Source organism: Lonchura striata, chromosome 14 (genome assembly GCF_046129695.1).
Source record: "Lonchura striata isolate bLonStr1 chromosome 14, bLonStr1.mat, whole genome shotgun sequence".
Taxonomy (NCBI): domain Eukaryota; kingdom Metazoa; phylum Chordata; class Aves; order Passeriformes; family Estrildidae; genus Lonchura; species Lonchura striata.
The window spans coordinates 14827727-14850655 of NC_134616.1; the positions used below are offsets into that span (position 1 = coordinate 14827727).

At 44.4% G+C, this 22929-nt stretch overlaps 3 protein-coding genes across 4 annotated transcripts in view; 1 reads left to right on the forward strand and 2 right to left on the reverse strand.

The window, feature by feature from the left end:
- LOC110480067 (protein fantom) overlaps window positions 1-8658 on the forward strand; it is a 32960-nt gene extending 24302 nt beyond the window's left edge. For both annotated transcript variants that reach the window (XM_021547761.2, XM_021547762.2), the window contains 4 exons: window positions 2317-2500; window positions 3990-4074; window positions 6411-6544; window positions 7385-8658. In XM_021547761.2, coding sequence (XP_021403436.2) covers window positions 2317-2500; window positions 3990-4074; window positions 6411-6544; window positions 7385-7488 — 507 coding nt within the window. In that variant the 3' untranslated portion in view covers window positions 7489-8658. The remainder of the gene's footprint in view (window positions 1-2316; window positions 2501-3989; window positions 4075-6410; window positions 6545-7384) is intronic.
- A 630-nt stretch (window positions 8659-9288) lies between these two features.
- RBM11 (RNA binding motif protein 11) lies at window positions 9289-14206 on the reverse strand. Its single transcript, XM_077786621.1, is given in 6 exon segments — window positions 9289-9443; window positions 9445-9688; window positions 11258-11355; window positions 12018-12096; window positions 12995-13157; window positions 14073-14206. Coding segments are annotated over 6 exon segments (789 nt in total). The 5' UTR covers window positions 14175-14206; the 3' UTR covers window positions 9289-9340.
- A 3952-nt stretch (window positions 14207-18158) lies between these two features.
- LOC110480069 (ribosomal protein S4 X-linked) lies at window positions 18159-22237 on the reverse strand. Its single transcript, XM_021547765.2, has 7 exons — window positions 22191-22237; window positions 21911-21988; window positions 21234-21414; window positions 20710-20807; window positions 19507-19678; window positions 18928-19085; window positions 18159-18332 (listed from the first exon to the last, which is right to left on the reverse strand). Exons 1-7 carry the CDS (start codon window positions 22191-22193, stop codon window positions 18231-18233), a joined length of 792 nt encoding a protein of 263 aa, XP_021403440.1. The 5' UTR covers window positions 22194-22237; the 3' UTR covers window positions 18159-18230.
- Between the last annotated feature and the right edge of the window lie 692 nt (window positions 22238-22929).

The window sequence follows — 22929 nt, forward strand, 5'->3', positions numbered from 1 at the left end:
ATCTTACAAATAACTAGCAACAAGAAACATGTATAAGAAATACTGCTACTTTTTTTTAAGCTGTAAAAAGTACATCTTAAAGAAGCCACATGTCTTCAACTACAGTAGATTTGTAGAAAAATACAGAAGTACCTTTGAAGATTGCATTATTTATAAGTAAAATGTTAAAAAAAATTCACCTCTAATTTTGAGAACTAAAATGAATACTAGTAATTACTACTAAGTCAAACTATAATACAGTTGCTCTATACCTTTCTAGTCATCCTGTATTTTACTTTATCAAAATTATTTAAGAACAATTCTGAGAGGATGTTGTATGAAGACCAATCTCAGATTTCAATTTCTACGTTCCTCCATTGACCAATGTGCATGTTTGTGAACAGTAGATAAAAACAGTGCAAGCTCTATACTATTAAGACAACATGTGTGATAAAAGTTGGATTTTAGAAATACACATTATTTTGCTTGAATTCTTGGCTTGATTATAGAATATAGCATGTCAAAATTGCCATTGAATTCTTTTTTGTTTGTTTAAAATCAGAAACACTGCCTTTAATCTTTTGAGATAATTATCCTTCTGATACTCAAATACTGTAGCTAAGTTTTGTGAATTTTGGAGATGATTGTGATAATTATCCTATAAATATGAATTGTATGCCAGACTATATAAGGAAGTTAAGATCGTACCAGAGTTTTTTCTATGTTGTAAATTAGACAGTTCATGGTTATATTGATCATAAATCATATCTAACAGATTTTCCAGTTTTCAAGCTGTACCAGTTGCGTCTTTAGGTTTTTCTTCTTGTCTATGATGTATGATTAATCATAAAATACTTCATTTTATTTAATTTCATGTCTAAATTCAAATATGAAAAGCATATTCAAGTCAAATACCATCACTTTAATGACATTCAGTAGCCATTTAACTTACTAGATTTTAGGAAAAAAAAATCCTAAAGCCATGAACCTTTATTAGTAGAGACAGAATGCTGTGGAATTTTTTCTGTCATCCTGGTAAAATTTCCATGAACTTGCTGAATAGTAGAAGAACCTCATTGAAATATTGATCCAGATTTGGACTTTTAGTTAAAGTGTCATAGGATACATAAAAAAATGAAAAGTCTTTTTAAAGTGGGGGTAAAATTACATAATCAAATACTGAAGGCACTTGACAGCAATGGAAATTATTCTGTATGGTGGATATTTTTACTATCAGATACATTGCTTTTCATTTTGATTATTTTTATCATTTTCTCAGCAAAATGTAAGGTATCACCATATTAAATAAGCACATTAACTTGGAGTTTTGACTGAATATAGAAAGCTAATACTTTGAGTGTGATTTAGTACTTCAGGTGATTTAAGTTTAGAAATAAAAATAGTCAAAATATTTCCATATAGAAGAAATATTTTGATAAAGTTATAAAAATAAAATAATATATTGAAAAGAAATAGGTTTTTAAAAATTCAACATTTCTGTATCCAGTGTGTTCTGTTCGCTCTTTAAAGAATATAATCATTGAATGCTCACCTGCATATTCCAGTTTTGAAACCATAGTGGCTTTTCCTTCTTCCCAGAGTAACTTCGGGAAATATTTGTGACTCTTTCTTAAATACAACTTACTAAAATTTATCTGTACATAAATATTCCAGACTTGGCAGAACAGTATGAAACCATTCCATATAAGGAACAGAAAAATGTAATTTCAGTTAAAGATAATTAGAAAAGTCTATGGTGAAGAACAATTGGGGTATTACTTTCATTAGCACATGTTAATATTAACTTTGTAAGATGTGTTTGACTTAACTAGGAAAGTTCACTAAATGAAGTTGAATTCTTTACAAATACATTATTACATTACATACCTAACAATTTTGTGATTTGATGGATTTAATTGAACTGTTTGTAGTATATTCTGCAGTAGGTACTAACAATTCTCTTTTATTTGGAAAACTTCAGTAGCTTGTATTACTGACAGTATTTTAAGCAGTTACAGAATCACTTTGCTGTGTAGGTAAAAATTATGACAGCTGGAATTTGTGATTTAGATAGCATTTTTACCTAACGATAACCAGCAGACTGTAACTATGATTTCTGCAAAAGCATTTTAAATATTGAATGGAAATCAGTATCTCTTGCAACAACAGTCTTAGCTACAAGCCCTGGAGCTTTAGATTCTCATTTTGTATGTGTCAGTCAATCAGTATTAATCATATAAAACACTGATGATTTACACATATCTATGTATGTTTGTTTTGTGTTAGCACTTAAGCAAAAAATAATTTGTGTTATGTTTATATTTTGTTTTTAAATAGGAAGCTGAAAAAATTCAGATTAAAATTACATCACTTGGTCTTACTGAGTCACGAATTACAGCAGATGAAACAATACAGCAGCTGTTTGTAGAATGCAGATTAAACAATTTCCTTGCAGAGGAGACCCCACTGTCACTTCCAAAACCACCTGGTGGTCAGAGGATTCACTATAACTATAGCACTGGTAAGGCTGATGTATTTCTGAGCAGGCTTGGTTCTTCTCTTAAATTCTGTCTTATGAAAATACCTGCAATAAAGCCTACTTCCTATATATTATAGTTGCATTTCTCTATGTGCCAACTCTATTTGCCTATTTTCCAGATATTTTGGGAAATACTAAAAGTGATTTTTAAGAAATGAGGTAAGTATGCAATTATCAAGTATACAATTAAATGCTGAAGGAGGCTGGTATATAAAATGGTAGCATCACAACATATTTAAATATGCTGGTAGTGCATAAATTTCAAAATTAGACTGTACATAACTAAAATCTATATATTCTTTTTTGAAGAACATGATCATCTAATTTTTCTATCAATACATGATGATACATCCTAGCAAAAGAAAAACATTCTAACCTGTACATCTAAAAAACTGTTGAAAAGAGAGAATATGTAGTTGGACTTTGTTACTACTTGCAAATACTCAGTGTTCCTTTAATGACAACTTCCTAATAGGGAATTGATTCATCTTTATTTCATACTAATTGCCATACATTGCAAATTAATACTTTATATTTACACTACTAGCAAAAATAGAACTATTGTAATAATTTATAATTCTCTTGTTAATTATCTCCCCAGCTATGTCCTCATATTTCAATTAACATTTTCTTCCTGGTAAAATTTTATTTCATTTAAGATTCATCCTGAGTGCTTCAGTCTTGGACTTTTAGCTAAGAGTATTCTGGAGAGGGTGAATCAGGGTTAGAGTTAAGGTTATTGCTATTTGTGACAAACCTTTCATACAGACATTCAAATTAAGCATTCTTTTAAAAATAATTACATAAAAATGGCTTTGCAGAAATGCAGATCTTTAAAATTCTACAAACCTGATTTTAGAATGCAACTTCCCAAAGAATTCACTCATTTAGATCCTCCTCTTACTCATAGATTATTGGATTGTTCCATGTGTAGCTGAAGCCTGAAATGAATCAGAAATGTCACGTCAACCACTGCTGTGTTGGCATTGCCCACTTAAGAGGGAATGACAGATTTTCTCCAGTCCATTGGTCTGAAGATTTCTTGTATTGAAGTAGTGTGGCAGGAAGGAAGGATTGAATTATGAGGCTGTCAAAAAGGATAAGCACTTTGCCATACATTCTCATTATCTGTAGCTTCCTTAGTGGAAGAAAATGCAGTAAATCACTTCAAATACAAAGCAGTAAAGAGCCTTGGCTTTTAAAATCATGGCTGCTATTGCTGTTAATAGAAAGAGGCAGCTCTGTGACATGCTTAGATGCTGTTTTTGTATCTTATTTGACAGTGTTCATAGAAACCTGCCAGTGACACACCATTAGATCACATGATTTTAACATTTGATTCTAACATTGTTGGTTTTCCTTAGAAAAGAAAAGGAAATAAACACTTTATTTTGTTCTTTTCTTCTTGTTCTTTCTTCTAATAGGTGATAAACAATTGATAACTACTTATATTAATTTATTTGCTTTGCAGTGATAAATGTGGATAAGGAAGATAATCATGCAGAAAGAGAGTATCTCAAGTCAATTCTTCTAAAGCCAGATCTACCTGCTCACAGGTACAGATTAATACTAAAAACCTGTATTATAGGTCTTTGTATGTAATGCTCATGGTTTGCCTTTTTGTTTATCTTTACTGACAAGGTAACCCTAAGTAGCTAACACATAACTAATAAGAAAAAAATAATTGTTTCAGCTAGGAATGATGCCTGCATTGTGATCTGGCTGCTGCTGGTCTTATTTCTTCTCCGAGTAGGTGCATATGGAATGGAATATTACAAACTCATTTTATGTTTGTTTAGTGCTGTGGTTTAATTTGGGGGTGGGGGGGTGTTTGTTTTGTTGATGATTTTTTTAAACAACTTTGTTTTACAAAACAGAGTTTCTAGAGTCTATCATCAGTAGTCTGTCAGTAAAGAAGTTGAAAAGCACGTATCTGTACAATGGTAGAGTACATTTGTTGCTTTCTGAATTCACGATACTAAAACAAGTCTTAAAAACTGCAGGAAGTGTTCCTTGGCCCCAGAATTTAAAGGAAAAAAATATATGTGTGTATATATGGATATAGCAGACATCTGTTATATGAATATATATGAAAAAGATTATAAATTATACTTGTTCAATTTCATAGAAATAAATTTGTTCTTAGTCAGTTTTTTTCATGGAGGTAGCCATGTGCATTACTTGGAGAGAATGAATAACATACTTTGTTTCTTCTTGAATGTCAATAATCATTAAGAAGAAACAACTATTAATTTTAGAATCCATTAAATTTACAGAAGACTGGTTTACCTGCTGATTGTATTTGAAGTGTCAGAGTCAGTTGTAAATCTTACTCACAAATCACTGATTCACTCTGAGAAAGAGAGAATGATCTCTCTTCATTCCATATCCCTTATTTGGCATCTATATTAGGAAGATTGCTAAACATATTCTAATAAAGCATGTTTTACTAAGATTTAACAATAATGAGGATAAGATACTTCTTTTAATTTCCCTGACAGATAATTTAGTTGCTAAAGAGATTTCCCTGTCCCAGGATCACTGTGGCAGTCACACTTCACCACCTGATCTGAGGTCCCTTTGCAGCTGCACCCCTCACACTGTCCCAGCCAGACCAGTTGCCCTCACCAACTCCAGCCCAGGTTTCCAGTTGCTGAGTTTTAGAGGTCGCAGTCCTTAAAATAACTTCATATTTGGTGCAGTAATTAAATAAAACAAGAACAGTTCAAGTTGGAACCTCAGAAGAGGGACCCTGAACAAAGGTTTGTACCCTCACAGGACGCGCTGGTGCTCATCAGCTCCTGCCATGTCCGGGAGTGTCCCTCACCTGGCTGTAGCCAAAGTGTGGGAGTTACTGCTCCTGCCTTGTCCTCTGATTGTCCCTGCCCTGCCTGGCTCTGCCTTGTCCTCTGATTGTCCCTGCCCTGCCTGGCTCCTGTCTCTGTCTCTGATTGTCCCTGCCCTGCCTGGCTCCTGCCTTGTCCTCTGATTGTCCCTGCCCTGCCTGGCTCCTGTCTCTGTCTCTGATTGTCCCTGCCCTGCCTGGCTCTGCCTTGTCCTCTGATTGTCCCTGCCCTGCCTGGCTCCTGTCTCTGTCTCTGATTGTCCCTGCCCTGCCTGGCTCCTGTCTCTGTCTCTGATTGTCCCTGCCCTGCCTGGCTCCTGCCTTGTCCTCTAATTGTCCCTGCCCTGCCTGGCTCCTGTCTCTGTCTCTGATTGTCCCTGCCCTGCCTGGCTCCTGTCTCTGTCTCTGGTTGTCCCTGCCCTGCCTGGCTCCTGTCTCTGTCTCTGGTTGTCCCTGCCCTGGCTGGGCTCCCTGGGCCCTTTGTTGTGCTGAGGGACAGCAGTTCCCAGCCTTGGGTTGGGCTCCACCTGCGGCTGCTCCTGAGCCACCTGCACTGGATTGATTCCTCAACACAGTGAAACAACAGCTGCTCTGTGTGCTGCAATTTCCCCTATAAATACTTAGATAACTAAATACTAAATATTTTACAAACCTGAGGTAAAAATAAGGTAAAATAACAGCAGTGAGCTTTTACTCAGAACAGAAGCATTAACCTCTGATACGTGCCATCATGTCACCACTGTCCTCTGTGTTATAAGTAGGTTGTTTCCTGCACTTATCAGAATGTCTGGTTTGCCTTGTGCTGAAATTTCAGTTTTGTATTGAATAAATAGGAAGGCAGAAGTTCATCAGTAGTCTAGTTTCCCATTTTATTGTAGCAAGAAGACCACCAAAAAACAATATTTATGGAAATATTCTGCCCATACATCAAGGGTGTATATGCATTTTAAACTTGTAAAATAGTGCAGTTTCTTTCTTCATTATTTGTAATTTGATTTTTGACCCTTTCTGAAAGCAAACTATCTTTTTTTCTGCGTGTGTGTTTAGCCTAAAATTTACAGTGGTCAGTGATCCCCCAGAAGATGAGCAGGATCTTGAATGTGAGGATATTGGGTTTGCTTATGTCAGTTTAAAAGAGATATTCCAGAAGCAAAGAGATATCATTGAGCAAGATATTGATGGTAAGTTTTAAAGATCACTTTCTTGTAAACTTCTGTAGCCTAAAATTAGTTGAATTTCTACTTTGCTTTGCAGGCATTACTTTGCAAGTTATTATCTGACATTGTTTCACTTCCTTTCTTCTTTTTGAGGATTGCAGCCATATATCTTTATCATATTTTGTTTCTTTCATTGCTGATTGTGTCAAAGTAGTTTATGTGAAATTTGAAGCAATTAAGTGAATTGCTAAGCAAGAAGATGGGTGAAAAATATTATAGTCAAAATATCTAACAGTATGTCTCAGAGATAATAAGACAGCATAAAAAGTGAGAAAATAGAATTAGTGTTATCTTCTGATATAATTATCCTGCTCTAAAAAGGATAGAGTCCCCTGAAGTCTGCTCTTGAAGTTGATAGTTCACTAAGTGATTTGTTGGGACTGATTTGGACCCATCCATCATATGCAGTGTAGAAAAAGCATTAATTGGAATATATTACAGGAATAGTTTTAAGTATTTTTACTTAAAAATATTCCTATGTATGTAGATATATGTTTAATAGAATTTGGAAGATCTTTATTTACATATTTTGAAAAATAATTATTTCATATAGACAATTATTACATTGATAGTTTCCTTTCCAAATTAATACTTCTATTGATATATATTCTAGTTCTAGGAGTGGGTAATTTCCAGTAGCCTGAGGACATGATCTGCAAGATTATTTATTTATTTCTCCCTTTTTTTTTTTTTAGCATATGCTAGTTGCCCTTTAATCTGTCCAAACACTAAAGAAAATTATCAGAACAAAAGTGAAATCTGAAGTTGAATAGCTGATGCTGTTGTCTGATGTTTCCTTTCTAGTTTTTGATTCCCAGGACACCAGTGCAGTGATTGGAAAGCTGACAGTGACCGTGGCAGCCCTCAGTGCTCTGCGTTCAGTCCTTCAGGAATGCAAAAGGGATTAGGAGGCAGCAAAGGAACATTTATTTGCCTCTGAAAGTTCTTGCTCCCAGTGTAAAGCTACACTTGATGGTTCATCAAAAATAAGATCTTTACCATTCTTACAGCATATTTAATATGAAAAAGATGCTTGATGTTGAGGTATAAAGTTTTATACGCTTTTTAGTCTATTTTTTTAAGGTCCTTGCTGAATCATACTTCAGGCTTTTGACACTTGATTAACAATCTAACTTTGTTCCAACGAAGTTTGTTTCAAATGCAAGCTTGCTTTTAAATTATCAGATACCAGTTGAGAGCATTTTGTCTAAGGAAATGAGTGATGGTGAACCTTCAAACAGAAATGCTTGTAGATTCTTACTAAGAGTAGTTCTGTCACAACACTGTCAGAATGCAATTGTTCCTGCTGGAAGTGACCTCAGGTAGTTTTTAGTCCAGGATGAGGTGTTACGTTAGGCCATTTGCTCAGGGCTGTATCCAGCCTCCTCTGAGAACTTCCAAGGACAGGCACTGCTTAACTGCTCTGCACAACCTGTTCCAGTGCCTGACCTCATAAGGAAAAAAGGAGATGCATTTCTACACATTGCTTCAATCCAAATTGAAGCCAAAGCTAGATCTAAGCATGTGGAGCAGCTTTTGCACTTAATACACCATCTAATAATTTGTTTTGATTTTTTTTATTCTATGGATGGTATGTTTATAATTTGTTTCAGCCATTTAATATTTTGCACAGAAATAAAAATAACAAAGCATTTTAGTGTTGATTTTCATGTTTTGCAGTATACCATCACATTTTTATCCATTTTTGTGAAGCAGTTGACAAAATATAGCTGTTATTTTTATCAAAGTGGTTTGCTCAGGTAATGTTTCTGTAGATTTCAGTGGTAAACAATTTGTTATGGTTTATTCCTGGGTTTGGAGTTTTTTTTAATATTAGGTTTAGATTATTTTAAGAGTAAAGATAGCTGCAACAGTGCAAGACAGGTCTTCCACACAATTAGCAATTATTTGTTTCACATTTGTGTGGAGCTGTCATTCTTGTTAAATGCAGAATTATTTCCATATGTATTAAAGTCACAAGAACTGAACCATTCTTGAAAAAATGTTACAAAAATGTGGTCCTTCTACTGCTACAAAAAAAAAATCAATAAAATAAACTCTCTTTTGCTTGTTATAAACCAGTGGTTATTCTGTTATTCTGATTACCTACTTATAAGTATAAATAGCTACACAAGCTGACAGCCTTTGACTTCAGTGCTAGTGAACAACCAGATTTACCTTAACATGAGGAAGAACTTCTTTACATTGAGGATAGCAGAGCACTGGGATAACTTCCCAGAGAGGTTGTGGAGTCTCCTCCAGACAAATTCAAGACAAAAACCTACCTGGACACGTTCCTGTGTCATATCCAGGTGACCCTGCATTGGTGGGTGACTGGAGTGGATGATCTCCAAAGCTCCTTTCCAACCACCAACAAACTCTTCTGTGAGAATACTTCAAACCAGTGCCTTTTATTGAGGGTAAGTAAAGGTAAGGGGTTGATGTAGCTGGGCCTGTGAAATTTGCAGCCACTTAAAGGCCATTGCAAGTACAGTGGTGCCAGCCAGATCCTCCCACTTGTGGCAGACAGTGTAGAAGGGGCACAAAAGCCAGACCTGGTGGTTTTGGGGGGCTCTGGTAGGGTTTTGGGGTTTGTGTGATAGGAAGGGGGACAGCATGGAGGGGGCGGGTCTGGCTGGACTCCATGACCCTCCCAACTCAGGATATTCTAATTTTCTGTGCATAATACATTTCAAAAATACTATGAATCTTGAACATTCCTTCTTTAATAAAGTTTGAAGATGAAGCAAATATAATAATTTAAAATACAGTATTAATATATCTTTTTCTTGGGATTTGTTGGGGTTTTTTTCCCCAGTTTTGGCCACACTGTCTTTGTCTCCTTTTATTATCTTCAGTACTCATCATTGTCACAGCTTTGCCATTTTCTCTTTCTTTCATCCTGCTTGGTGCAGTTCATAGTCAGTTGGATGTGGCCAATTCAGGATAACTCTGCAGTCTTGAATTGTGCAGTTTGATTCTGACAGGGAGAAAAGGATAAGACTGAAGGTACTGCTAATAAAGAAATTGTTAACCCATTGGGCTCTGTACTGTACACTGCTATGGCTGAACATGGTACATTTAGAGAAATAGAAATTTGAGTTGTTTACATCATGAAGAGGAAATTTTAAAGAACTTTATTTTGCATGCATTATGACTAAGACAAAAAAAAACAACAGACTATAAAATAACAGAATGTTTGAGAATAAAGCTATTTTATGACAACTAGTATAGTTCAGAAAAGTAGACAAGTTTTTCATGGCAAAGTTAGAACAGAGACATCCTGATTTAAGGCTAAATTGGCAGCTAGTCCTCACATAAGGAAAACAAGCATCGTAATCCTTTAATTTCTTCATCTCTATTTGGTAAATATTTGTGACTGCAGTGCCTGTTGGTACTGTAAAGGCATGCACATCTGCAAGTTCTTCAAACCTGGTTTAATGAATTTTAAAGTCAATGTAGAACAAAAAATTCCAACAAGGAAAGGACATTGAAAGATTCCCAAGTGAGCAACCTGCCTGGCAACCTGCCAAGGTAAACTGAGGCAGATTTGTTGAGGCGTACTCATGATGGGATCACTTTCTGCTGAAGCTTCAACAGACTGTCATGTGAGACACACTGCAATGCATCCTCTTGGCAAGCAGGAAATGGGATGGAGCTGGTGGTGTGTGCTGGTGCACTGCCCTGGTACTGAGGAGTGGGTTCATCAGCAAGCACAGGGGGTGAGGTGTGCACCTGAGCCTTCAAACGGAGCAGAGGAGATGGGGAAATCCATACAAGCACCAGCTCTTCTCGGGGCACAGCCTGGGAGGATGGGAGGGCAGGCCCCACCCATAGAGGGGGAACAGATGCTCTCCATTTTCCTGCTCAAATTGCAGCCAACAATTTGACCCAGACTGCTCCTTCTGCAGTTCCAAGGCTGGCCAGTCCCCAGCCAGACTCGGTGAGCAATGCCCACAGTTGGAAACTCACATTACAGGCTGGGTTTCTTCAGTCCTACCAGTCCACAGACTCATCAGATTCAGAAGCTTCAGGATGTGTTTGGGGAGTGGGTTTGATGAACAGATTTTCACCTGAAGAGACCAGTTTCCTTGCTTTGTGGAATATCTCAGACAAGAGATTAGGGTGATACTGGTCTGATGCACCAGAGTCTTGTAGAGGGGAAGTGAAGTGTGGGTTCTTGTCACCTACCTAAATCATGAAGGAGAGACCTAAAGAGGCATGTGAAGGTTTAGGCCAAAAACCCTCAAACTGTTGTTTCCCGAAGTTGGGCATTGATGATTGAGTTTTAGATTAGGTTTTAGCACATTTTAAACTTCTTCTGGGTATTTCTGAATTGAGAAGAACTAAGATGTTCCCTATTAGGTGAAGAAGCTGTTGCTTGCATGGTTGGAGTCCAATGAGGTCAACTTGTCCCACCATTTGGAACACAGTGCAGGAAAGAGCTTTGCAGACTTCACCTTTTTTAGCTTTCTTAAGCTATATACCTTTAAGATATTCTTGCAGGAAAAAAACATAGTTTGGTTTGGTAGACCCTGTTATTAGAGGATTCTGAAGTATCCTAATACTGTGTTAAAGCACATTTTGAGACCTCACGCAAGCACTGTTTTTTGCAGAAATGCAAAATGCATTCAGCTTCATAAAAACGCTCCCAAATTTTTAACTTCTAACACAAACTCACCACCTCTTGAAAGCCAGGGTCATCATGAAGGAAACTGTTGTTCACTGGCGAAGGAGTAACAGGAAATAGAGAATTTCCAGAAAGATCTTGATTCCTACAGGAAAAACAAGCCAATGTACAAAGGCTGAATGTCCACCACATACTGCTGATCAGAGCACTGAGACTTAACTCTTGGGCTGTAATGGGAATATCCAAGAAGATAATTGAGATATTAGCAACAGGACTTACATGAAAAATAAAGATAAAAGAAATTAAATATACCCAAAGGCTTAATTAATGAACAATCCTCCTATGTCCATGCACAAAAGGGTACTAGATTTCACTATGGGAGTTCAGCTTAAATACTGAATCTGAGGTGTTCAGGCTTCCATTATAACTGTTTATAACTGTGCATTCATATGTACATGACAGCTGCTTGTGCTTATATACACAAAAAATGCAGTTAAAAAAAAGACTTGTCAGATTTTGTTCCCCAGTGACTGAAAACATTGCCCCTGGTTAGTACAAAACCCAGGGTTCTCATTATCCTGAATATTGCAGAAACAAATAAAGTATGGGAAATTGAAACTAACTAATCATCTGGCAAGCTAAACAACCAAACATTGAAACTAACTGCCAGCCCTCAGTAAGGATGCAATAACAAGATGCTGTTTCTATGAAAAACCTCAAGATTGCTCTATTACATCAACTCACTTTCTTTATACAATTTTTTAAAAATTATAATGATAAGGTTCATTCACAGGTGATCCTTTTTACCTGTCTGCAGGAGATTTTAAGTCAATATGGTGTTCAAAATCATTTGTACAACTGTCTAATTCTGGTGAGTGAGAACTCCCTGGAAATAAGACAAGAGCATAATGACTATTCAGTTATGACAATTCCATTAACCAGTTAAAAACCACAGAAAGTGTTTTGTGTCATCTGTAGTCTGCTAGTAGATCTAAGGTAGTATACAAAGGTATGGTGCCATTTTATGGCAGATAATCAATAGCATCATCTTACAGCTTGAAAATGTTCATTTCTCATTTATTCACTTACAGAAGCACGAATCAGGGCTGTTGAAGTAATTAAGAACAATATCATCATCCCATTACAGACACAGGAGATGCTTCTGGTTTTAGGAACCACAGATATTCTGCTTAAACCCAGCCACTGCTCTGCAGAGCCTTTGAAAGAAGCAGTGGCACAGAAGGAACATGAGTCCTTAATGTCTGGGTTGCAAACGATGCCTGATTGTTGACTTGCTCCAAGGGTTAGTTCCATATACAGAAAATTAAGAATATATTCTTTGAACTACAGTCTCTTCCATTTAAAACAAAAGCACTGATAACTCTGTGGCTTTAGTATAAAAATTATCCAAGAGCTCAATAGTGGCTGGCCATACTGAATAGATTTTTTCTGTCAGACTGCAAGGTAAAGTTACACCCCAATTCCTAAATGTAATCTGACATGAAAACGTGGATTGCTGCTTTTCCATACAGCAGTGTCTGACACAGCTTGCAAGTTATGATGTTCTGAACCAATCTATTGTATTCTCTTAGTAAACAAAAAATTACAAGAATTGAATCCTTCCCCATGCAAAAGCCACAGGAAATCTTTGTTTCTTAAAAAAAAAAATTAGTTTTTCCAACAACAAATTGTTATCTTTGTAAAAGGCTTTAGGATTCAAAACTGTTCTTAAAAAAGTTTAAATATTTACACTTAAACTTTACCATTGGGACTATAAAACATACCCTTCCAATACTGCACAGTAATTGGCCTCCCATACAAATGGATTCCGTCCAGCAGAGCTTTTGCATAAGGCACAGATACTTTGTGTTTAAAGCAGACATATCCAAAAGACTCAGGTCTTCCTTCTTTGTCCTCACAAATCATCACTTTGGTTAATGGTCCAGCCTGAAAGAAATGTCTATTCTTTAGCAGAAACTTCATGTGTTTTGAATATTTAATTATTTCTCTTCAGCCATAGTCAGAAACTGTAAGTTTCTTACTTGGAAAATGTCTCTCCACATTCCCAAAGCTCAAATTCTGAGCCTTCTACAAACAAAAATCAGCTCCAGAAATGTTAAAAGGGAACCAAGCATCAACTCGTGTTCAATCTTTCATAACCAGAATTTTTATTATTTTTAGAATACCATACCATAATAATCAGCTTCTCGAAGGGGAAGACTAATTTACTGACTCTATAGTAAAAGCTCCTTCCAGTTCATAAATAAAAATATTAATAGTTTAGGAGGAGCAGTAGATACTTGCTCATCATTTGATGGAAGGAAGAGCTAGAGGGTGCATGTTCAGGACTCTGCCACAGCAGGAATATTGAACTGGATATTTTCAAAGACAGGGCAAGAGAAGCACAGGCTGTTACAACAAAAGGGAATGAAAACAAGCTAAAACGAGGGGAAAAGACAAGTTACTGGGATGACCTAAAGACCCAGATAAAAGCCGGCACTTGGATGGCTGCTGAATATTATGCAGAAGAATTATGTAAAAGTGTGTTCTAAGACCATCTTTATCACTTTTACATTTTGTCTTGTACTACTCATGTCCTCTAGGAAGATGAATTTCTTCAGCTCACGTTTGCAGTTTACAGTTATACAGCAGACTGCTGATTAATGTTGAAAACAGGAATTCAGCTCGAGCTTCAAACAGGTCCAGCTACCGTGTGTTTCTACAGTGTGAAAGGTCGGGGATTGAAGGAGACAACTGCAGAGCAGGCGGTCCGGCTTTCCTAACTGAACATCCCACCGGTCGAACTTTTCTTCTCGAGCATGAGAACAGCATCTCGATGTATAAGAAGCACCCATCTGCTACCTGCAGGAAGAGCTCGTAGAGGATCTCCTCCCTGACCCGCCTCTCCAAGTTCCCCACCAGCAGGGTCTGCTCCGCCGCCAAGGAGCGCCCCAGCGACGCCATGGAGCCGGCGGAGCCTGCGGGAACCTGCGGAACTGCGGGAACTGCGGGAACCTGCGGGAACCTGCGGGAACTGCGGGAACCTGCGGGATCCCTGCGGGAACCTGCGGGAACTGCGGGAACTGCGGGAACCTGCGGGAACTGCGGGAACCTGCGGGAACCTGCGGGATCCCTGCGGGAACTGCGGGAACTGCGGGAACCTGCGGAACTGCGGGAACTGCGGGAACTGCGGGAACCTGCGGAACTGCGGGAACTGCGGGAACCTGCGGGAACCTGCGGGATCCCTGCGGGAACTGCGGGAACTGCGGGAACCTGCGGGAACTGCGGGAACCTGCGGGAACCTGCGGGAACTGCGGGAACTGCGGGATCCCTGCGGGAACTGCGGGAACCTGCGGGATCCCTGCCGGAGCCTGCGGGAGTGCGAGAAGCGCGTCCCAGCTGCGCTCCAGGTGTGCGGGGCCGCGCCGGCTCCTGGCAGCACCGGAACGCGGGGAGCGGTACCGCGTCTGTTTGTGACACCACCCCCAGCAATCGTCAGGTGGGTAGTGATGATGGTAAATACCAACGTGAAGGTTTTCTCTTCTATTTTTGCCCCTGAGCAACCCTAAAAAACAATCCAGCTTCCCAGGCTAGTATTCACAAGTGTGTTCACACCATCCGCTCCCGCTATTACCATTGCAATGAGCTCTCACTGTAGAACAGGCTGCAAGCAGAGCAAGTGCTCAGCTCAGGAGCAAAGAGAGAGGTTTTTATCAGATACAAGTCCAAGAGAGGTTTTTATCAGATGCAAGTCCAAGAGAGGGTTTTATCAGATAGAAGTCCATGCCAGCCATAGAGAAAACCTATTTCTGCACTGTGCTAGCACTGGCTTTGTCGAAAATAGGTTAAAAAATGTTGTAAAATAGTTTGTAATTGTTAAACATGTACTGTTAGTTATTATATTATAAAAGGCGTTAAAAGTTTAAGCTCTTTTAAAAGTTTTAAGAAATACGGTACTGAACGTGCCGTATTACACCTAAACAAAGTGCACTACTCCCAGCGAAACGAGCCAGCCTGGACAGAACTGTAATGGGCCAATCAACCTTAAACCTTCATGCAAATGAAGGATCCAAACAGGAAACAATCCAAAGGAACAAAAAACAGGATAAAAAGGGGGCTTCTAACCCACGGAACCTATGCCACTCCACCTGGAACACCGGGGCCGGCGCTGCAGCATCCTCGACGGGAACGCTCCTGCCCAGTCCCGGGCCCCCTTGCTTTAGGCCTTTATAATAAATGCTGAAATCACTTTTAGTACCGTGAGTGTGGTCCCGTTTTTAACAGTTGGCAGGTGTATCTGTAGCAGGTGTCCTCATCCTATGTTCACTGGATATTATCCTATCCAAGCAGGCATTTTAGTACAAGCATACTTATATCAGCTATTTCACTAGGCTTAATGAACAAGAGAAATTAAAACTGTATCTTTATAACAAAGTTATTTTAACATCACACGTAAAGAATCCATTTAAATATTTGCGAAAAGCCAATATTATAATATGTATCTATAACACTTACGACCGATGCAAGCCCCAGGTGGGTGCAGTCACTGGCATCGCCTGCGGATGTTTTGGGGAAGAATGGGCACTCAGACGCTCAGTTGCGGCCTCTGTTATTACTGCAGGTACCTCGCACAAACCCCTCCTTCTGCAGGGGCACCTGGACGGCCGCCCTGCCCTGGGGGCGGCCGGTGGACACAGGGCCAGTTTCAGGGGCGATGCTGAGCTGGGGCAGCGGCACAGGGCGATCAGGCTCGGTGGAGAGGCTCAGGGGAGCTCTGGCGGCACGGAGAGACGCTCAGCTCCCGTCCGGGGATGTGGCCGCCTCCGCCCGGGCCGGGAGCCGCGGCGGGTGGGCTGCAGCTTCTTCTTCCCCGGCATCCCGGGCGGCCCGAGGCGGCTCTACCGCGCTCGCCGAGGCTTTCTGTCATCTCACCGCCGCCGCCACCTCATCCCCCGTCTGCCGCTGCCACCGGCGGGCTCACGCCCGGCGCTCCGCCTCGCCGCTCCCGAGCACCCGAGCGGGCGCCAGGGGCGCCCAAAGGTCGGGCGGCAGCGGCGCTCCGGCGGTACCGGCGCCGCGGCTCCGCGCTTGCACTCCGAGCGCCACCGACATCGTGCCCGCGGGACGGCAGCGGAACCGTTACCGGGAGCGCTCCCAGGCAGCGGAGCCTTTACCGGGAGTGGCTCCCAGGCAGCGGAGCCTTTACCGGGAGCGCTCCCAGGCAGCGGAGCCTTTACCGGAGCCTTTACCGGGAGTGGCTCCCAGGCAGCGGAGCCTTTACCGGAGCCTTTACCGGGAGCGCTCCCAGGCAGCGGAGCCTTTACCGGAGCCTTTACCGGGAGCGCTCCCAGGCAGCGGAGCCTTTACCGGAGCCTTTACCGGGAGCGCTCCCAGCGCGGCCCCGCACACGCCCTGCAGTTCGGCAGCTCGGCCAGCGGGTGGCAGCAGGGAGTGCAGCCACTGCCCGGGCGGTGGCGCCGCCCGGCTCGGCCCGGCCCGGCCCGGGGACAGCGCGGGTCACAGCCGGGAGCGGGGAAAGGACTCTGCGAGGCGGGAGATGGATGCACGACAAACACACAGACATACATACACCCGATCCACCGCAGTAATGCTCGGCAAACAGCTCATTTGGAATAATCCACACGAAGCAACCTAATCTGGCCGACCCACGCTGGATAATCGTTTGCAATGCCCACGCCCAAACTGCAACATTTCACCACAAATTTTCCCAATTGTTGGTTTCATTGCCATTTTTGAGTTTTTGCTAGTGTAACAATTGGGTTTTATTTTCCCAAATATTCAATTTGGCAGTTTTCTAAAGCTTTTTCACAACATAAAAACTAAGTGGTTTTTGCTTTTGGCTCTGTGCATGAACATGTGGGGATTTTCCCCACATTTCTGGCTGCTCACATCTGTGCAGCACAGGACAACCCAAGCACCAGCACCCACTGCCAGCACCATGAAAGCCCCTGGAGAGATGGGAGCACAGGTAGTGCCACAAGCATTCAGCTTTCCTGAGAGTTAACATCAGAATACAGGTGCCTGCAGACACTTCATGAGGCTCAACTACATTTCACCATGGATACCTGATGAAACCAGTTTTGGAATCTTGCACATCTGTGCCCCATCCATCTTGGAACACAGGTGCTCACAAGGCCAATGCAGGCAGGCAGAGTAGAGCAGAGCAGAGGTTGTGCTCTCAGCCTCTTCTACAGCTCCATCACTCCAGCTTCTCCACTGGCATCGCTCCACAGTGGCCATGCCTGCCTGGACCTGGTGGCCCCTGCCTGCTCACCATGCCCAGGCACAGCCTCCCTTCCCTAGTGCCTCCTGCACCCTTGCTGGCACAGCCCAGCTGTGCAGCTGCCCTTCCTGACTGGGCACTGCTCACACCAGCCCACCTTGTCCTCCAGGTCCATTCCCAAAGTCACCAGCCCTCAGCTCCCTGGTCCCTGCAGGCCAGGCTGGTGCTCAGTGTCCCCAGCAGCCCATTCCCCTCCTGCTCATTCCAGGCTGTCGGCATGATCACTTGTACCCTCCAACTCCACAGAAAAGACTTGGAAGAGCAAACCCTGAGGGATCTCCCCAGTGCATGGCCACCAGCCACGCTTGGACACTTGTGCCAACACCCTGGAAGCCAACATAGCTGGGGCAGTCCCTCAGACCAACCTGGCACCACTGGCTAAAGGAGACCCCAGCCAGCTCTCCCCATACCCCTGCTCGTCCTGCACATCCAGGAGCATTTGTGCCAACACTTTTCCAGGGACACACAGAGCAGGTCTGAAGGCTCTCCTACCCTTCCTACTTGCCTTTCTGGAATAAGGCTGTGGTAGTTGCTCAGATTGATGGAAGTCTCCCCAGAGAAGCAGGACTTTCCAAGGAGCAGGGCCTGGCACTGGCAGCATGGCTCCCCACCCTAGCCCCAGAACGCTCCTTAGCAGTCACAGCCATGTAGTAAACAGTTTAATTAACACACTGACAGCACCACAGCCAGCCATAAAGTCCAGCCTGAGCTGGCCTTTATCCGCTGCTCTGCTTGGCCGCCAGTCTCTTGTCCCGCTCTTCAGCAATGGTCAGGCGGATGCCCTTCCCACGGGGCAAGGAGATCCATGGCTTGTTGCCCTGCAGCAATAGAGAAGAGACCACATCAGGAAACCCAGACAGCAACACAGCTCTCCCTCCAAGGGGGAAAGCAGCAGAAGCCCACCCCTGCTCATGGTGGGTCAGGTACACATGGTGATGGCACTGGCGCAGACCCCTAGGAAAGGTGCTAAGGATGCACAGGTCTACAGCTGCCTTTCAGTCACATCCCTGAAGAATGTGCTTCAAGCCAAAACCAAAACACCTCCTGCCCCTCCATAAACCGCACAAAGAGCCCGTCAGGGATGGCAAAACAGCAGATGCTTTGTGGGGGGCACTCGGAGTCATAGCAGCTGCTCAGATCACACCAAGTCTGAGCACCACTCAGGCCCCAGCTCTCAGGGATGCCTCTTGAAAATATAGTCATTCCTAAAGTTGCAAATGCTTCTTCCCCTTCCAAGAGCAGGGAAAAATACAGGGAGCTGAATCAGAAGTGAGACTAGCACTGAAGCTCCACTGTGTGGGAAGACAGCTGCCCAAGGAAACACCAAGGCTCTCTGCCTCAGTCGGCAGCCCCTCACAAGAGGAGAGAGCCCCTCACAAGAGACAACCCCCACCTGGTGCCCCCAGGCCTTACTTTGCCAATAACGAAGATGTTGGACAGCCTGGTGGCAAAGCTGTTGCCGTTGGCGTCCTTCACGTGAACCACGTCAAACGAGCCGGGGTGCCTCTCCCGGTTGGTGATCACCCCAATACGGCCCAAGTTGGCACCGCCGGTCACCATGCACAGGTTACCTGAGGAAGGGAACACAGGTGTGACAAGGGCTGGCACCACATGCTGTGAAGTCCTTCCACTTGGGCTCTCTGCCCACACCAAACATTCCCATCCCACCATGCTAGCACTGCTCACATCTCTGTGACTGAAACTGTCTCTCCCCACCAAGAGACAAGCTGAAGCACCTCCCCACCAGCTTTCTGCTTCTACCTGGTGCCTCAGGACTGCCAAGTCCCTGCCAAATGCTTCCCACTGCCAGGACACAGGAAGAATCCCCAGTTCCAGCTCCAGGTGGAGCTGGACATGCTGCTGGGAAACAAACCCCTTCACAAGGCTGACACCACTGCCTCTGCTCCAGTGCAAATATGCCTAGCATTTAACTTCCAGACTGCTCTCCACCGTGGGGAAGGGTACAGTGCTTTAATGGGATGCAAGACCTACCTGTGTCAAACTTGATGAAGTCTGTGATCTTGCCTGTCTCCAGGTCAATCTGGACCGTGTCATTCACCTTGATGAGGGGGTCTGGATAGCGGATAGTGCGGGCATCATGAGTGACCAAGTGAGGGATTCCTTTGGTGCCCACAAAGATCTTCCTCACCTTGCACAACTTGTACTGCAAAGAAAATCCAACACCTCTAAGCTGAGGCAGCGAACAATACCATGGACTAGGCAACCCTTGTATTCCAAAGAGCCACCAGCCAGCAGAGCACCCAGACACTCAGGGCTTGCAACATGAGCCCACAGAGTGACTTATCCTGCTCCCTGCCTCAGTACCTACTTCTGAGCAGCTGCCATGCAGCTCTGCTACAGCCCCACCCAAAAACACCTTTGCTATTGGGAGCAGCAGCCCACCTTGAGCTTCAGCCTCCCCACAAAACATTGGCTGCTCTTTCACAGGAAAGTCTTTACGAGGACAATGCCCTTATGTTTTCCCAAAGCCCATGACACACAGCAGAGACAGAAGCTGCATTTCTCCAGGACCAAAGACAGATCTGTCCCCTTCAGAGCACCGATTTCCCTCCTGCCTACCACCCTAACTCCCTCATAGCCTCTCTGGACCTCACAGATCAACACATAGCCATCAGAAAAGCCCATTACAAGGAGAACCACAGCAAAGTTGGCTCCAGCACAGCCAGCTCTGCCATCTACACCGCTGCATGCCTGCACAGCCTGCCTTAAAGAAAGATGCAAACCAGAGTGCAGCCCTGCAGCTGAGGTATGCCATGCCTGGGTTAAGGGAATGCATGAGGAAGTTGCACCCCAGCATCCAAGGTGAGCATGCAGTTTTGTTGTTCTGGGAAGAAGTTCAAGGCCACAGACACTTCCATGTTTCTAGTCACTGTTAGCTGGCAAAGCCAAGACTCTCCTCCACCCCAAAACTCACTGATCCAGCCCATACCAACAGCATCATCTCCAGCACCAGACAATGCTCTTACAGACATCTGTGAACTACTTCTTTGTAACAAAGAGATCTCCCCCAAACACAGGCTTCACCACAACCCTGAGCGCCCCAATCTCAAGTGCGGCATGGCCTCAACTGTCAGGGAACAGAAACATCAGCTCTCATTCAGGAGATACCAAGAGGAAGCATTGCCCCAACCAACCCAACCAGGCCCACCCTTACACCACATCAAAGCTCCTCACCTTGGCCTCCTCAGGAGTGATGCGGTGAACAGCAAACCGGCCCTTGGTATCATACACCAGGCGGAAATGCTCACCTGTCTTCTCAATGCTGATCACATCTGATTGCAGACAGGGAAACAGAACAGCAGCTGTTATCAGCTCATTACCCAGGACCCCAACCTGGGATCAAGCTCACATTTAAAAAGAAACTGCTGAAAAACATTTAGGGTGTGACTGATGAGGTTGGGATCTATCCTTGAGCAAAGGCTCACATTTTTTGCAGTGACAGACTGCAAATTAGCAAAAACTGCTGAAGGCTGGAATCTGATTAGCAATGTACCCAGGTCAAGCAGGCACTTACAGGTTACAAGTCTCTGACTATGGTATTCACTGCAGTGCACAATCCCAAACTTAGTAACTCCTTATACATATCTTTACTTCAACTCCAGCAGGGAAACCTTGCCCCTCAAATAATGCCAGCCCCACAAAACACTCCCCTGGCAATGTAGAAGAGCTGCCTAAGGAATCGCCCCAACCCTACTCACCCATGAAGCCCGCAGGGTAGGTGATGTCGGTGCGGACTTTGCCATCTATTTTGATGAACCTCTGCATGCAGATCTTCTTGACCTCATCTCCAGTCAGAGCATACTTCAGCCGGTTCCGCAGGAAGATGATGAGGGGAAGGCACTCCCTCAATTTGTGCGGGCCTGTTGATGGACGGGGAGCCTGCCGACAGAAGGTTTCTGCTGGAGGCTTCCACCCCAGAGAAAGAAACCAAGGCGCCAACAGCTCCCGCAAGAGCACGGAAGGGCAGCAGCACTACTGGCAGCCGCCACACAGGCAGCGACCGGCTGAAGCTCCGTTCTCGGTATTCACAGCAGTTTCCCCCATGTCTTGCCAGCCTCACAAAAAGAGCACAACCATCCATCTCAACCCAGATGTGGAAAAGCACAATAAGCAGATTAAAAGAGAACATCCAACGACCCCATCACATCCTCTGCAAACGGGGGAACAAGAACGCTATTCAGAAAAACCCTAACGTTAAACAAACACCTCCCGCCATGTCCATCCGGCCCTGCTCACTGCTCGCCCCCGCGCAGCACCCGAACACTTCCCCGATGTGAGCGCGGCTGCCACGACCGCGGGCTCCACCTCCGACCCCAGTCTCAACCTCAAACCCAGGCCCGGCCCCAGCTTAACCCCAAGCCAGGCCCGCACTCACGAAGACGCCCGTCAGCTTGTCCAGCATCCAGTGCTTGGGTGCCGCCACGCGCTTCAGGTGCTTCTTGGGGCCGCGGGCCTGCAGGACGGGACGCGGTAAGGGAGGTGTTATGGGCGCCAGGCCCAGCCCCTCCAGCCAGCTCTCCCCCGCTCCCTCCGACCGCCATCCCCCGGCCCCCGGCTCCCTCCCGCGCTTGTCGCCCAGGGAGGGTGGCCACAGCCCGCGGGGAGAGGGGGATGGCGGCGGATGGCGGCGGGAAGCCGCGCCGCCGCGCCCTCACCATGGCTGCGCTCGGCCGAGAAAGGGGCGGCGCTTCCGGCCCGCCGCGGAAGTACACGGCACGGGGCGGCGGCGCGTGCGCCCCCTGGCGGCTCGGCGGACCCGTCCCGCGGCCGGCGCCGTGTCCGTGGGCATCGCTGGTGGCACGGGACGGCCCTGCGGTTTAGGAGAGCCGAGCCGGGGATCGCAGCGGTGCCGGGACCTCCCCCGTGCCACGGACCCCCCCGGGGTAGAGCTGGGACCCCGCGCAGCGCCCAGAGCTGAGGCCGGGCAGCTCGGGGTCAAGCGGTGCCAGCTGCCCTCTCCAGTGGCAGACGTGTCCCCGCAGCGCTCCGGAGCCCTGGGGACAGTGCCCGGCTGCCGCACCCCGCCAGGCAGCCCAGGGCTGCGGCAGCCGCACAGCCAGCCCGGCTCCACGCAGCGCCCCCGCAGCAGGCAGTGCCTGGGACACAGGTCCCACTCCCCAGGACGACCCTGTCACCAAAAACCTCGGGAAAAATGAAACTTCACCACCAAAAACCTCGGGATAAATGAAACTTCACCACCAAAAACCTCGGGATAAATGAAACTTTATGTTTAGATTAGACAGCAGCATTATTCACAGTGCTGGGTGCACAGGGGGAGCTCCATCTATGATCCATGCACACTTTCAAAACTTTTCACTATTTATAGACTTCAGCAAAGCAATCACTGTTTATTTGCTGTAAAATACACAGTTCTCTTCATTAATTAGTATTTTA